The 13,955-nt window shown below is 40.2% G+C and overlaps 1 protein-coding gene across 4 annotated transcripts in view; it reads left to right on the forward strand.

The window, feature by feature from the left end:
* Positions 1-13,955, forward strand: part of LOC127654801 (E3 ubiquitin-protein ligase MYCBP2) — a 141,298-nt gene that overhangs the window by 125,882 nt on the left and 1,461 nt on the right. For all 4 annotated transcript variants that reach the window (XM_052142237.1, XM_052142238.1, XM_052142236.1 and 1 more), the window contains 18 exons: positions 10-234; positions 409-474; positions 673-912; positions 1,590-1,679; positions 1,795-1,875; positions 2,434-2,700; positions 3,124-3,407; positions 6,282-6,378; positions 6,552-6,671; positions 7,828-7,929; positions 8,031-8,159; positions 8,247-8,379; positions 9,163-9,266; positions 9,388-9,576; positions 9,679-9,786; positions 10,997-11,206; positions 11,514-11,621; positions 13,637-13,802. In XM_052142237.1, the coding sequence (XP_051998197.1) occupies positions 10-234; positions 409-474; positions 673-912; positions 1,590-1,679; positions 1,795-1,875; positions 2,434-2,700; positions 3,124-3,407; positions 6,282-6,378; positions 6,552-6,671; positions 7,828-7,929; positions 8,031-8,159; positions 8,247-8,379; positions 9,163-9,266; positions 9,388-9,576; positions 9,679-9,786; positions 10,997-11,206; positions 11,514-11,621; positions 13,637-13,802 (2,719 nt within the window). The remainder of the gene's footprint in view (positions 1-9; positions 235-408; positions 475-672; positions 913-1,589; positions 1,680-1,794; positions 1,876-2,433; positions 2,701-3,123; positions 3,408-6,281; positions 6,379-6,551; positions 6,672-7,827; positions 7,930-8,030; positions 8,160-8,246; positions 8,380-9,162; positions 9,267-9,387; positions 9,577-9,678; positions 9,787-10,996; positions 11,207-11,513; positions 11,622-13,636; positions 13,803-13,955) is intronic.

The raw sequence follows: 13,955 nt of genomic DNA on the forward strand, positions 1-13,955 counted from the left end.
CTATCGCAGGAAATGTGTGTGTTGACCTGTCTGAAAGATCTGACTAGTGTGGTGGACATTAAAACATCCAGCCGACCAGCCATGATCGGCAGTCTGACTGACGGCTCCACTGAGACATTCTGGGAGTCTGGAGATGAAGATAAGAACAAAACTAAGAGCATCACCATCAGCTGTGTCAAAGGCGTCAATGCATCCTATGTATCTGTCCATGTAGACAACTCCCGTGACATTGGAGTGAGTTTACCAATCTCAGGCTTCAAATTAATGAATGCTCTACAGGCATCATGCTGGCTTGACCGCGTCATCCAACTTTCCCTTCTGCTTTTAATTGATTTAGATGATTTTCCCATATTAATGTAGTAGTATACAGCCAATGATTTACATAACCTGTGCTCTCTGTTCTGTCAGAATAAAGTGACGTCAATGACGTTCCTGTGTGGCAAGGCTGTGGAAGATCTCTGCAGGATTAAACAGGTATGATATTTAGTCTATATTTTTGCATGTTGATTTAATTTTGTGGTCAACAAATGCTGTACCAATGCTGTAAACTCCTAGTCATGAGGCAGCAACCAAACAATAATGAAAGCATGTATGCATGGAAATGTAGGTCACAAGATGTGCATCTGGGTCCCTCCAGGCTCATTTTTCACTCAATGGATTTTGTTGTGTTAGATTGAATTGGACTCGAGGCACATGGGCTGGTTAACCAGTGAGCTGCCAGGAGGAGACCACCATGTGATCAAGATCGAGCTTAAGGGTCCTGAGAACACCCTCAGGGTACGGCAGGTGAAAGTGCTTGGCTGGAAGGAGGGTGACAGCATTAAGATTGCTGGGCAGATATCATCCAGTGTGGCCCAGCAGAAGAACTGTGAGACTGAGACACTACGTGTGTTCCGCCTTATTACCTCACAGGTGAGTCGAAACTGTCTGAAAAGAACTCTTAATCAGGTCATTAAGGTTGTTTTGAAAATGAGTTCAATTCTACCTCCCTCGCCCTACTCCAGGCTTTCTTTTTTTTTTTTTTTTTTTTACATTATACCAGCGATTCCCTTTGCACCTAGTGTTAACATCCTTCTTGGATGATCCAATCACAAGTGGATAGCATGAATTTTATGAGATCCTAAACATTGTGCTCAATGGAACATCTCTGGTTGCCTGACATGTGAAGCATGAACATCCAAAGTTCTTTTAATACTGCCGCTCGATAAGGTCTCAGTATTTGCTAATACTGTAACAATGGGCATTCGACTTGAAACGCAACATTTGAGTTGGGACTGAAATTCAAGTATATTTGGAAGCAACAGTGTGCAGTGCTTTTGTTTTGGGTTGTTGTTATGTAACTGAAATTAGACCTGCAAAATTCAGTCACAATTGGTCACAGGTGGCTCGTTTAAGACCACCTTTTCAAGCCGACTCTGGTTCGCTGGTTTGCACCAGAGTTTGGAAGACCACTTTCACACCAACCAAATTAATCTAAATATGATGTCTAAAACCAAAAGCTCTAGTGTGAAAGCGCCTTTAAAAACTCAATTAAATTTATTTTTTGAGGGACTGCAAATTTTATAATAGTCTTTTTTCTATTTGTATAGGTATTTGGAAAACTAATTTGTGGGGATGCAGAACCAACACCAGAACAAGAGGAGAAGAACCTGCTCTCTTCACCAGAAGGAGAAGACAAGGTCAATACTGCACATGCAGTGTTTGGTGGCTTACTGCAACCATTCCCAAATGGTCTATCAAGTGTTAAGCACAAGATTAAGTCGTTTAATTGTATTACAAATGTTTTCTCTTCAGGCTCCATCTGATGCAGACTTGAAGGAACACATGGTTGGCATTATATTTAGCAGGAGCAAGCTAACCAACCTTCAGAAACAGGTAACAAAACCATGGTGTTCTCTATGGCTCTGTTCCAAAACCTAGTGTGCTTCCTTATGTAGGCAGTATTTTAAGGAACACAGGTTTGCTACTTATGCAAAGGAAATTCTAAGAAGTAGGGTGCTTGATTTTGCTGCCTTCTAGGATACCTTTTTTTTTTTTTGCCATATTCTAAGGATGCATTGCAGATTATTCTTTGCAGAAAAGGCAATGACATAATTTATTCAAAAGAGGCCAGTAAAACAGTCCATCCAAGATGGTGAACAAAGTGAGTGAAAAAATATGGATTACAAAATTTGAGGCTAATTACAAATGGAGTGTTTTACCCAGTATTTGTGTTTGTATTTTATGTAGTTATATGTGGCACTATTTGTATTATGCACAGAGTTGCTGCCTATGCAAGGCATTCAAATTGGTCACTTGTGAGGTTCTATTTAAGTTAGGATGCTACCTTTGTAGACAATGAACATGAAGGTAGATCCTTTTCCTCTGAGCTTCCAGACAAATGTATGTGAAATGGAAGTTATTCCGCATCCTTCTGACTGTTTGCCTCCACAGGTATGTGCTCATATCGTCCAGGCTATCCGCATGGAGGCCACACGTGTGCGGGAGGAATGGGAGCATGCCATCTCCAGCAAGGAGAATGCAAACTCTCAGCCCAGTGACGATGACGCCTCCTCTGATGCATACTGCTTTGAGCTGTTATCAATGGTGCTGGCCTTGAGTGGATCTAACGTTGGCAGGCAGTATCTTGCCCAGCAACTCACCCTGTTGCAGGACCTGTTCTCCTTGCTTCACACTGCCTCACCACGTGTCCAGAGACAGGTTTGTGTTTCTCACGTCACCAACAAAACATTCTTTTGAACTGGCTCTTTTCAATGACGCCAACTTTCACAGTGTTTGTAAATGGCCCAACTGCGAGGAAAACAAACAGATATTTCCATCCCAAACTTGCCATAGGTTGAGCCAATGTTGCTGTGTTGGGCTGCTCAAACAAACAGCAAAGTTTTGAAATCGCAGTAACACACGGCCTCTAGTGGCTTATTGCTTAATTGTACTGCAAAACTGAAACTAAATTAAACATTTTAATCAATTTGAACCATTTCAATGAAACAATGATTTTGATTTGATTCATTTGACCAAAACTGATATGCTAAAATGAATCAGACTTCACAAAGCTGCACATTTGTTACAGCAAGAAATCTATGGAAAATTGTGTCTTAACTATTGTTTTTTCTTGCCACGCAGGTAACGTCATTGCTCAGGCGCGTTCTTCCGGAGGTCACTCCCATGCGCTTGGCCAGTGTCATTGGGGTGAAGGCCTTGCCACCAGCAGACATCAGTGACATCATTCACTCTACTGAGAAGGCTGACTGGACCAAACTGGGCATTTTAGATATGTTCCTGGGCTGCATCGGCAAGGCCCTCACAGTGCAGCTCAAAGCTAAGGGCACCACTATAGTGGGCACAGCTGGTATGGCTGCAGGCAAAGGAGTCACTACAGTCACCTTGCCCATGATCTTTAACTCAAGGTCAGTGTGCCACATGATCATTTCCCACCCTCATTCTGACTGTCAGAAAGGCTCTGTTTTGGTGCTGCTTCTCCTTTAAGACGTGACAGTACATGCCCACTGTTATGATTGACTGACCTGCTCTCTCTCTCATTAACTATGTTTCCATCCAAGGATTTTTTGAGAAAAAGTTTTAGCGCATCAAATTAAAGCTGATGGAAATGCAAATTATTGCAAAAATTTCACAAAGTATTTTCCCATTTAACTCTAGCCCATAAACTCTATGTTGATACTTCAAATGTTGTGAAAAACTGGTTTGGAAACCCTTTTTGGAATTAACGCAAAAATGTAGTCACATGACAGAGTTTACCCCAATCGTTAGCCTGTGTTAATCATGACGACATTATACATTCTTGAAAGCTAATTTATTGTACATGATTATGGATTGATCTTAACAGCATATAGATCTGATGCTGCAAACATGACACTTCCAGGAGTGCCAACACTAATATCTTGTATTATGCACATCAACAAGTGCATAGAGAACAAATGAATGGCCACTGTTTATGATTAATTTAATCATGGTAGCCATCCGTTTATTTATTAAAGTTTCTTTTCCACACCATTCAAAATAATAGACGGCTGTCATGGAATTAGCCCACAATACAAAAAACATATTTCTGTGCACTTAGATGTTTAAAATTAAAAAGAAATACACAATACTAGGAGAAAAACACATGTTTGCTTTTTTGAAACACTAACATAGTCCAATTCTATAAAATTATTGTTTATTTTACTTTTGAAAAAATGTCTGCAAAATTATCTGTAATAAATAAAATAAATGGCCAAACAAAAAAAAGCATTAAATTAAAAAAATTAATTACCAAACGAAAAAAATATATATTTTTAGACATATATATGCGTTTTCTTTACACAAACTTAAATTAGCCTTACAGGGTGTCTATAAAGTAACTTAATCCAACCAATAAATGTACTCCCGAACCCATACATTTCCAAAATCTTAAAAAGATAATCCCATTCAACCATATCAAATGCCTTTTCAGCATCAAGTGAAAGCATTAAGATTTAAGGCGACCAGAGTCTGAACATTTGCCACTGATATTGATGAAACGCCTAATGTTATCAGAAGAGTGACAGCTCAAATTAACCCCACCTGATCTATATGTATAAGAGATTTCATAAATATACTTAATCGGTTAGCCCAAATTTTTTGACAAGATTTCTACATCTAGCTGGATCAGTGAAATTGGATGGTACACACGCTTGGAGCCAATTCTGTAGCATAAGATCTAAAAAATTCAGCGGCAAAACCATCTGGCCCCATAGCCTTGCCTGCAGGTAAGGCCTTAATTACCTCATCAAGCTCCTTCAAGGTTATCTCAGAATCAAGAGAATATTTTTGCTCAGTCATCAATATAGGGAGTTCTAATGGTTCCACAAATTTTCAAATATCTTCATCAGTAGACAAAGACGTGGATCTATCAATATAGAACTCTTTAAAGGCTTTATTAATATCAATGGCCGAGGTAAAAATGTCATCACCTGGAGATTTCACTGAGGTAATGGTAGAAAAAGACTGTCTCTGCTTTATATATCTAGCCAGAAATTTTCCTGCTTTGTCTGCCGACACATGACTGTCTTGCCCTGAATAGTCAAAACTCCACCTTCCGTGACAAAATAGTGTTACATCTGTATTTAAATGATCTGAGGCCATCAGATGACATTCAGCTCTGCCTCTGTACTTTTAATATTCCCTTCCAACTCCACGAGTTCTCGTGCTCTGGATTTTTTGATGAATGAGGCATACTGTATGATCCGACCCCTAAGAACTGCCTAAAATGCCTCCCAAGCCATGCCCACAGAAGATACTGAGGACAAGTTGGTGTCCATATAAACACTGATTTCATTCAGTCTTTAACATTTGTTGGTTTTCAGGATTTTGCAAAAGAATACATTAGATATGATTTATTTTTCTCCATATGTGGCAACACTTCTAAACTCACCAGGGTGTAATCCGAGACTAAGATGTTTCCAATTGAGCAAAACCAAACAAACAGAAAAAAGAAAAACGTGCGCATTAACCCCACACACGACAGCGCAAACGGTGTCCATCCCTCTAAACTCAAAAGGTCCATGTATGCCTACGAGAGCCCCCGTGAAAACTTTGCTATCGGATTGCTCAAGACCGGTGATTCTGCACAAATTTTGTGATGCAAAATTACAGGACAGAAAATACTTTGTAAAACAAACCCCAGCTAATAGGCAGAATAAACACAAAGAACATGTCGATTCACTCACAGAACTGTCTCGAAGCCGTTCAGTTTCCTCAGACAGACAAATATTCAGTGTCCTGCAAAAATACTCCACAAAACAAGCTCCAACCAACAGGAGGCATAAGCACAAAGAAGGAACAGATTCATCCACAACTGTCCCAAAGCAGCGTTATTCCACAAAACATACTCCAGCTGCTAGGCGGAACCAGCACAAAAAGAAACAAAATGGGCATTCCGGTTCCTCGGATAAAAGGTCAAAAGTTGATAGAAGATGCCAAGTTACAGTCTGTATATCTTGGATTTGAATCATGCACTTACATCAATGATGGTCAGTCTATTGTGTTTCACAATTCTATTTAAACACATGTATATGTTGCATTTCCTCATAAAGCTTCTTTTTTGTTGAAAATAGTTTTATTTCTTTGCCGAAGCCAATTTTTACTTTCATTTGGCACTTGCCAATTGTTAATCTTGGTTGCTAGGCATAGCCTTTACAATGGGCCAACTGTTGAGAGGGTAACGAATAACATTTAAAAAGCCATTCTCAGTTAAAAGTAATAAAACAGTTAAGTTTTTTTTCCCTATATCTGTGTTTGTGTAGCTACATACGGCGTGGAGAGAGTCACTGGTGGATGAAGGGCTCCATGCCGCCACAGATCGCTGAGATCATCATTAAACTAGTCAAAGACATGGCTGCTGTGAGTAATAATGGCTCATCTAATCCTGAATCCCAATCTTCATCTTAACCATATCCAGCAGATATACTGTTCAGCTGCACAAGTATAAATTATCAAATGTATACAGGTAGTCTTGCACTCCATAATGTTATCTTCTGAAATTAGTCCATCATTTACATGTGTTTGTACTCCAGGGGCATCTCTCTGATGCCTGGTCCAGGGTGACTAAAAATGCAATAGCTGAGACCATCATTGCCCTCACTAAGATGGAAGAGGAACACCGTTCTCCAGTGCGCTGCATTGCCACCACTCGGGTATGACTCAGAGCTTTTTGTTTACAAGTTCAAAGGATACTACGATAAGTGCTTCCAGGGACGAAGTAGCCTCTGGATTTGCCAAGGTTTTTGAGGTTCATGGCCAACCTTAACTATAACTTGTGAAGCAAAAAAACGGTTCTTATTACATTCTTATTAAATATTTATTTATTCATTCATCCATTTATTTATTTTATTTTTTTATAGGAAATACTGGAACTGATTGATTGTCCATGAAGGTCTGCATTCATCTTGCTATGCAGATGGAACACCATACTAAGACAACATCCACACTAATATGTTTTTGGTTGAAAATGCTTTCAGCCAATGATGATAGGGATGTCCCAATACCGATACTGGTATCGGAATCAAATTACCATACTCATGCTTGTAAAAATGCTCCAATACCATCTGACGTTTGAATTTCATTACGTATACATTCAGCACACAAATTAATATCACATTATGTCCTAGTGAGATTATTTAGCTGCAAAAGCTGCGATTTAATGAACTGAATATATAGTTTGCATGAGCTGTGCTCTTCAAATGTGATCCCTTGTGAATGTGTGGAGAGGAGACAGTGTTGTGCAGACAAGGGCTGCATGTACCTGTTAAAGCTCCTCCTTGGCTCATACACGAAAAAAACATTAAAAGCATCGCATGCTCTGTTTGTAGCAGATGACACTGAACAGAGTGCTCACATTATAGCGCGAGGCACATACAGATTATAAATGTATTTAATCAAATTGCTGCCTTTTTGCAGTTTAATAATCAATAATCATTTTGGCGGGTACCAAAAAGGAAGAATGGTACTCCTACTCATTCTCAAAACAATGGTATCGGGACCTCCCTAAAAGACGGTGTGCTTTGGAAAACAATGATATTAAGAAACTGAAAGTTGTGTTTTCAACCGACAACATATTTGTGTGGCTTAAAATACTTTCCCCAACTAATTTCATTCAGTGAAAGACTCTCAAATCAGACACAAATTTTATTAGTTTAGGTATTTTTAAGGCTTATGATGACTGTTTATTTGGATCGGAATTGGCCAGAATAAGCTGCAATGTGGAACAAAATTTCTGCAGATTTATGCAACACTAACGTGGTAAGGAACAGTAAAACACTAATGTAAGGTTGTTGCATTTCCTCTTTTCAGATGTGGCTGGCACTGGCCTCGCTGTGTGTGCTGGATCAAGACCACGTGGACCGATTATCCTCAGGGCGTTGGATGGGCAAAGATGGGCAGCAGAAGCAGATGGTATAGCACACTGGCTCTAATATGCCCCTTGGGCACAGTTAATGTAATTGTACATTACAGTCACTCGGGTTCCTCACCTTTACCCTGACGTTTATTCACAGCCCATGTGTGATAACCATGATGATGGGGAGACGGCAGCCATAATTCTGTGTAATGCATGTGGAAACCTGTGCACTGACTGTGACCGCTTCCTGCATCTGCACCGGCGCACCCGTACCCACCAGAGACAGGTCAGTCTAAACACACACACACACACACAGACCTAACAATGTTCTGGGGATCTATGATGGTTCTTAACACATTTCATTCATATGCAGGTGTTTAAGGAGGAGGAGGAGGCCATTAAGGTGGACCTACATGAAGGCTGTGGCAGAACCAAACTCTTTTGGCTCATGGCATTGGCTGACTCCAAGACCATGAAGGCCATGGTGGAGTTCCGTGAGCACACAGGTGACATTTCCTCGTTTTACTGTTAAAATTTTTTTTACAGATAGAGGAATTACCTTTTATGGGGGCATTTTTGCAAACCAGATTAAAAGCACAGCAGGTCATCTATTTCAAAAACTTCATTGTAAACAGAATTTAATTTATATTTTTTCTCAATTATAACAATTATGTCTTTTACCTATGAAATCAAAGCAGATTTATCTGTAGGTAATGCATAAGATTTTAACACAATAATCGGATACGTGTTAGGATACGTTTTAAATTAAAGCTCTAAATTGTCTAGCATCACGGTAGATTTTGATATAGATGAATATATACAGAATTACCATGTAATGTCCATTTTAATGAGGCATAGCCAGCATTTGTCCTTTGCAGTGCTTTACATAATACGTACTGTGGATTTAAAAGAGAACCACGTGACGTATTAAAGCTTAAAATTTACGTAATAGCAAACATATTTTGGACCGCAGTAAAATTAGATGTGAAAGTGAAGCATTTACAAGAGAAATGTATTGCTATAGTACAGTATTTTAGTAGTCATGACAACAGTAATTTATATACATATATTAATAGGCAATTATCATTAATAGCAATTATTTTTGTATGACAAATGTCAGCCAAAATGTCATAATAGTAACAACCAAGTTTCTGACAAGTTTCTGTGCTAACCGCTAGGCTACTGCTCTGACAGATATATAAAAAAATAAATAAATGTATACAAAGTAAGATTTTGTGACTTTCGGCCACTAGTTATAACTCGCATGGCATCATCTTACTGTCCCCCAGGTAAACCAGCATCCAGCAGTTCAGACGTCTGCCGCTTCTGTGGCACCAGAAATGGCACAGAGCTGTCAGCTGTTGGAAGTGTGTGTTCAGACCAAGACTGTCAGGTAGAAACTCACATGTTGCATTTTTCATGCATCATGTCAGAAATTTACTTTTTATTTTATGACTAAATGTTTAACAAACTTCAGAGATAACATGCCATTACATTTTACATCTTGTGTGTAGGAGTATGCAAAGCTGGCCTGCAGCAAGACTCATCCATGTGGTCATCCGTGTGGTGGAGTCAAAAATGAAGAGTTGTGTCTTCCCTGCCTGCATGGCTGTGACAAAACCACAGCATGTCTGAAACAGGACGCTGATGATATGTGCATGATCTGCTTCACTGAAGCTCTCTCTGCTGCCCCAGCAATCCAGGTTAAAAAAAATACAAATTTAAAAAAATGTCACTCCATGTGATGCAAAAAAAAAGTGACTTATAAGAGATCAGTCTGTAAAACATATCTGTTCTTCTTTCAGATGGACTGCAGTCACGTGTTCCATCTCCAGTGCACACGAAGGGTTCTAGAGAACCGTTGGCTTGGGCCTAGGATAACCTTCGGCTTTATGTCTTGTGCTATTTGCAAGGTAAACTTGCTTTAGAAGAGTTAAAGGAAGAGTTTACCCAAAAATTACAATTCTGTTTTCATTTACTGACCCTTCTGTCAATCCACCTAAAAGGAGATATTTTGCTAAATGTCCAAGCTGCCATTTTCCATTAAATTAAAGTAGAGGAGATATTTTGCTAAATGTCCAAGCTGCCATTTTCCATTAAATTAAAGTAGATGGCGATTTTTACTATCGAGCTTCAAAAGGCCATAAAGCAACAGATTTGAGGGGAAGTGAATAATGACAACCTTAGCGTATATTAAAATTGCTGCAGGTAGAAAGCTTGTAGTTGTATCTCGCGAGGTGAGCCACCGCATGTCCTGGACCCTGCCACAAGTTGACCCCAGATGCCCTTAGCTGGGTGTACGGTCTATCGCTGCCTGGAGCATTTACCTTGAAAAACTTACAAATTTAATGTGTTTGAGTGTTAAAAGCAGGCGGCAGCCTGCCTGAATACAGCAGCTTGTTATAATGGAATAGGACTCCGGTTATATTTTATGGGTTTCTGAAACCGGGCCATGATTAAGAGGGATGGCCGTGGGCATTCGTATTGTGCTGCTAGAGTTTAAATTCTTGAAACGGTGTGGGACAGACAAAGGCGAAAGCATTTGCGAACAATGTTTTCATTAATTAAGAACGAAAGTCAGAAGATCGAAGACTATCGGGCAGCGTGCGGAAACACTTCAGCCTTTGGCTTCTTGGGGGAGTATGATTGCAAAGCTGAAACTTATAGGAATTGACAGAAGGGCACCACCCGGAGTGGAGTTAGTCAGCATGGACCTCACCCGGCCCGGACATGGAAATGATTGACAGATTGATAGATCTTTCTAGAACTTCACAGGAAGGATATTGGGGCCTTAAACAGAGACTGCAGCACACCATCTAATATACACTTGAGATCACATGTGCATGTTTTCATTTATTAAGATACACTTTAGTCAGACTGGCTTAACAGACTCACAATAATGTCACAATACAAACAGTCTAAATGGTCTTAAAAGTAGGCTTCATTTTCATTATGCAAAATAAAATAATTTATTTTTTATTGATTTGGGGTTAAATATGATCAGGACATTTTCTAAATAAAAAATCGTTCCTTCACCTTTCATAACTAGATGCTGCTCATAATAACCGACACGGGACATGCCATTTAAAATATATGTCTTTTCGGTTTTGTTTTTCTTTTTAGAACAAAATAAACCACTCTTTCCTGAAAGACTTGCTGGACCCCATCAAAGAGCTGTATGAGGATGTGAGGAGAAAGGCTTTAATGAGGCTGGAGTATGAAGGACTACACAAGAGTGAAGCCATCACAATGCCTGGAGCTCGATTCTACAATGACCCAGCTGCTTTTGCCATGAACAGATATGCTTACTATGTGTGCTACAAGTGCAAGAAGGTTCGATATTCATGTTTTCGGCATCGTTTGCATACCTCTTCCAGATTGTAATGCTTTTATAAAGGAATAGTTAATATTAGTGCACTGAAAAGGAAAATTCTGTAATTTACTCACTGTCATGTTGTTCCAAAGCCATTTGAAATTATCTTTTTTATGCAAGCAAGAATATCGTGGCCAGATAAAAAAATGTTTTTAATAGAAAACAATGTGGATTATAATCAGTTCTGATTGACATTTTTCCTTAAGGAAGCCATTTCTCCGGCTGTTGCATTCTAGTGATACCAGTGATAACCTCTAACTCTTCCAGGCATACTTTGGGGGTGAAGCTCGCTGTGATGCTGAAGCAGGACAAGGTGATGATTATGATCCTAGTGAGCTCATCTGTGGAGGATGCTCGGATGTGTCCAGAGCACAGGTCAGTGGAACTAGAGGATGTTTTAGAGACATTGAAAAATAATAATAATAATAATATTGGCATGAAAATAATGCAAAGCAAATTTAAATTACATCAGAAATTAGCATAATATTTTTTTTTATTCAAAGTAATGGCCAGCATCATTCAATCAATCCCAACCATGTTAAAATTAAATTATACATGATAAATTCTGAATCTATGCACTGATTATCATTGTCCAATGTCTATCAAACATGTTGAATGGTCCAAACATCATCTGCAGCCTGAAAATTTACTTTTGGTCAGATTTTAGGATTGAATGCACTTAGTAGCTGTGTCCGGGTCTTCGGCACAAAGTCAAGTTCATTCCATGTGGGGGTTGGTCTCCGCCAAGGCTGCGCTTTGTCACCAATCCTGTTTGTGATATTCATGGACAGGATATCGAGGCGTAGTCGGGGTGGGGAAGGTGTGCGGTTCGGTGGGCTGGGGATCTCATCGCTGCTTTTTGCAGATGATGTTGTCTTCATGTCATCATCGGTCCGTGACCTTCAGCTCTCACTGGATCGCTTGGCAGTCGAGTGTGAAGCAGCTGGGATGAGGATTAGCAACTCTAAATCTGAGGCCATGGTTCTCAGCAGGAAACCGATGGAGTGCGTACTCCAGGTAGGGAAGGAGGTATTGCCCCAAGTGAAGGAGTTCAAGTACCTCTGGGTCTTGTTCACGAGTGAGGGGACAATGGAGCGGGAGGTTGGCCGGAGAATCGGGTCAGCGGGGATGGTATTGCACTCGCTCTATCGCACCGTTGTCACGAAAAGAGATATGAGCCGAAAGGCAAAGCTCTCGATCTACCGGTCAATTTTTGTTCCTACCCACACCTATGGTCATGAAGGCTGGGTCATGACCGAAAGAACTAGGTCACGAGTACAAGCGGCCGAAATGGGCTTCCTCAGAAGGGTGTCGGGCTTCTCCCTTAGAGATGGGGTGAGGAGCTCAGTCATCCGCGAGGAGCTCGGAGTAGAGCCGCTGCTCCTTTGCGTCGAAAGGAGTCAGTTGAGGTGGTTTGGGCATCTGGTAAGGATGCCCCCTGGCCGCCTCCCTAGGGAGGTGTTTCAGGCACGTCCAGCTGGGAGGAGGCCTCGGGGAAGACCCAGGATTAGGTGGAGAGATTACATCTCCACACTGGCCTGGGAACGCCTCAGGGTCCCCCAGTCAGAGCTGGTTAATGTGGCTCGGGATAGGGAACTTTGGGGCCCCCTGCTGGAGCAGCTGCCCCCGCGACCCGACTTTGGATAAGTGGTTGAAGATGGATGGATGGATGCACTTAGTAGCATAGAGAGCTATAGGATGCTCTGCTTGGTCCCTTGTTCCATATTTAGTGGAAGACTTAACCTCCAGTGTGCTGGAGTTCGAAATGCTCCTTATTTTCATCATAACTCAATATAAAGCCTCTGAAAGCAACATTTTTCAGCTTTTGGATGAGCCCATTGATTCTCAATATGATAATGCATAGTAAATAGAAGATTTCTAAGGGAAAAATGCACTAAAGTGCATATTAGTGTACATTGTGTTTAGCGGCATGCCGTTCTGCATTAAATCACTCAAATGTAAAAAATGGCATACTGGATGAATCTAGAGACTAATCTTTTGGCTCAAACAGGTTTAAATGTAAAAACGTAATTAGGTTTCTTACCAGATGTAGTTTTGTTGGTGTTTCTCCCAAAGACAAACTCTGCTGTGATCGGCACCATGTTGTTTTTTCATGACTTGAAAGTGTGTCGAAAGTGTAACCATTTACTGATAGCACTGAGTCTTCTGAACAAAGATCAGTCAGTTGAAATTTGTTTTCAATTTAAATCAAGCAAGGCCAAAATATGTGCACGCATGTTTACGCATGGTCTCAAGAGGGGGGGTGAAGTGTGACCTGGAAATGTTTTTTGTGAGATTAATCCTCTTATTATTTGTACTGTGAAATTATAGCAAAAAGAAAACACTTCTTTTGAATTAGTTTGTTTATATTGTTTGTTTGTTTTTTGCAGATGTGCTCTAAACATGGGACCGATTTCCTCGAGTATAAATGCCGTTACTGTTGTTCCGTGGCTGTCTTCTTCTGCTTTGGGACCACACATTTCTGCAATGCATGTCATGATGATTTCCAGAGGATGACCAGTATCCCAAAAGAAGAGCTGCCTCATTGTCCAGCCGGTAAACTTAATGCCTCATCCCTTCTTTAAATGCTTAAATAAAATCTTCCAACCACTTTGTTTCATTTTACATTGAATTATTATTATTTTTTAGTTACAAGCTATTTTCAATTATTTTACAAACTTTTTAATGGCAAGACTTTAAAGATGTTTT

This window comes from Xyrauchen texanus, chromosome 14, assembly GCF_025860055.1.
Source record: "Xyrauchen texanus isolate HMW12.3.18 chromosome 14, RBS_HiC_50CHRs, whole genome shotgun sequence".
Taxonomy (NCBI): Eukaryota; Metazoa; Chordata; class Actinopteri; order Cypriniformes; family Catostomidae; genus Xyrauchen; species Xyrauchen texanus.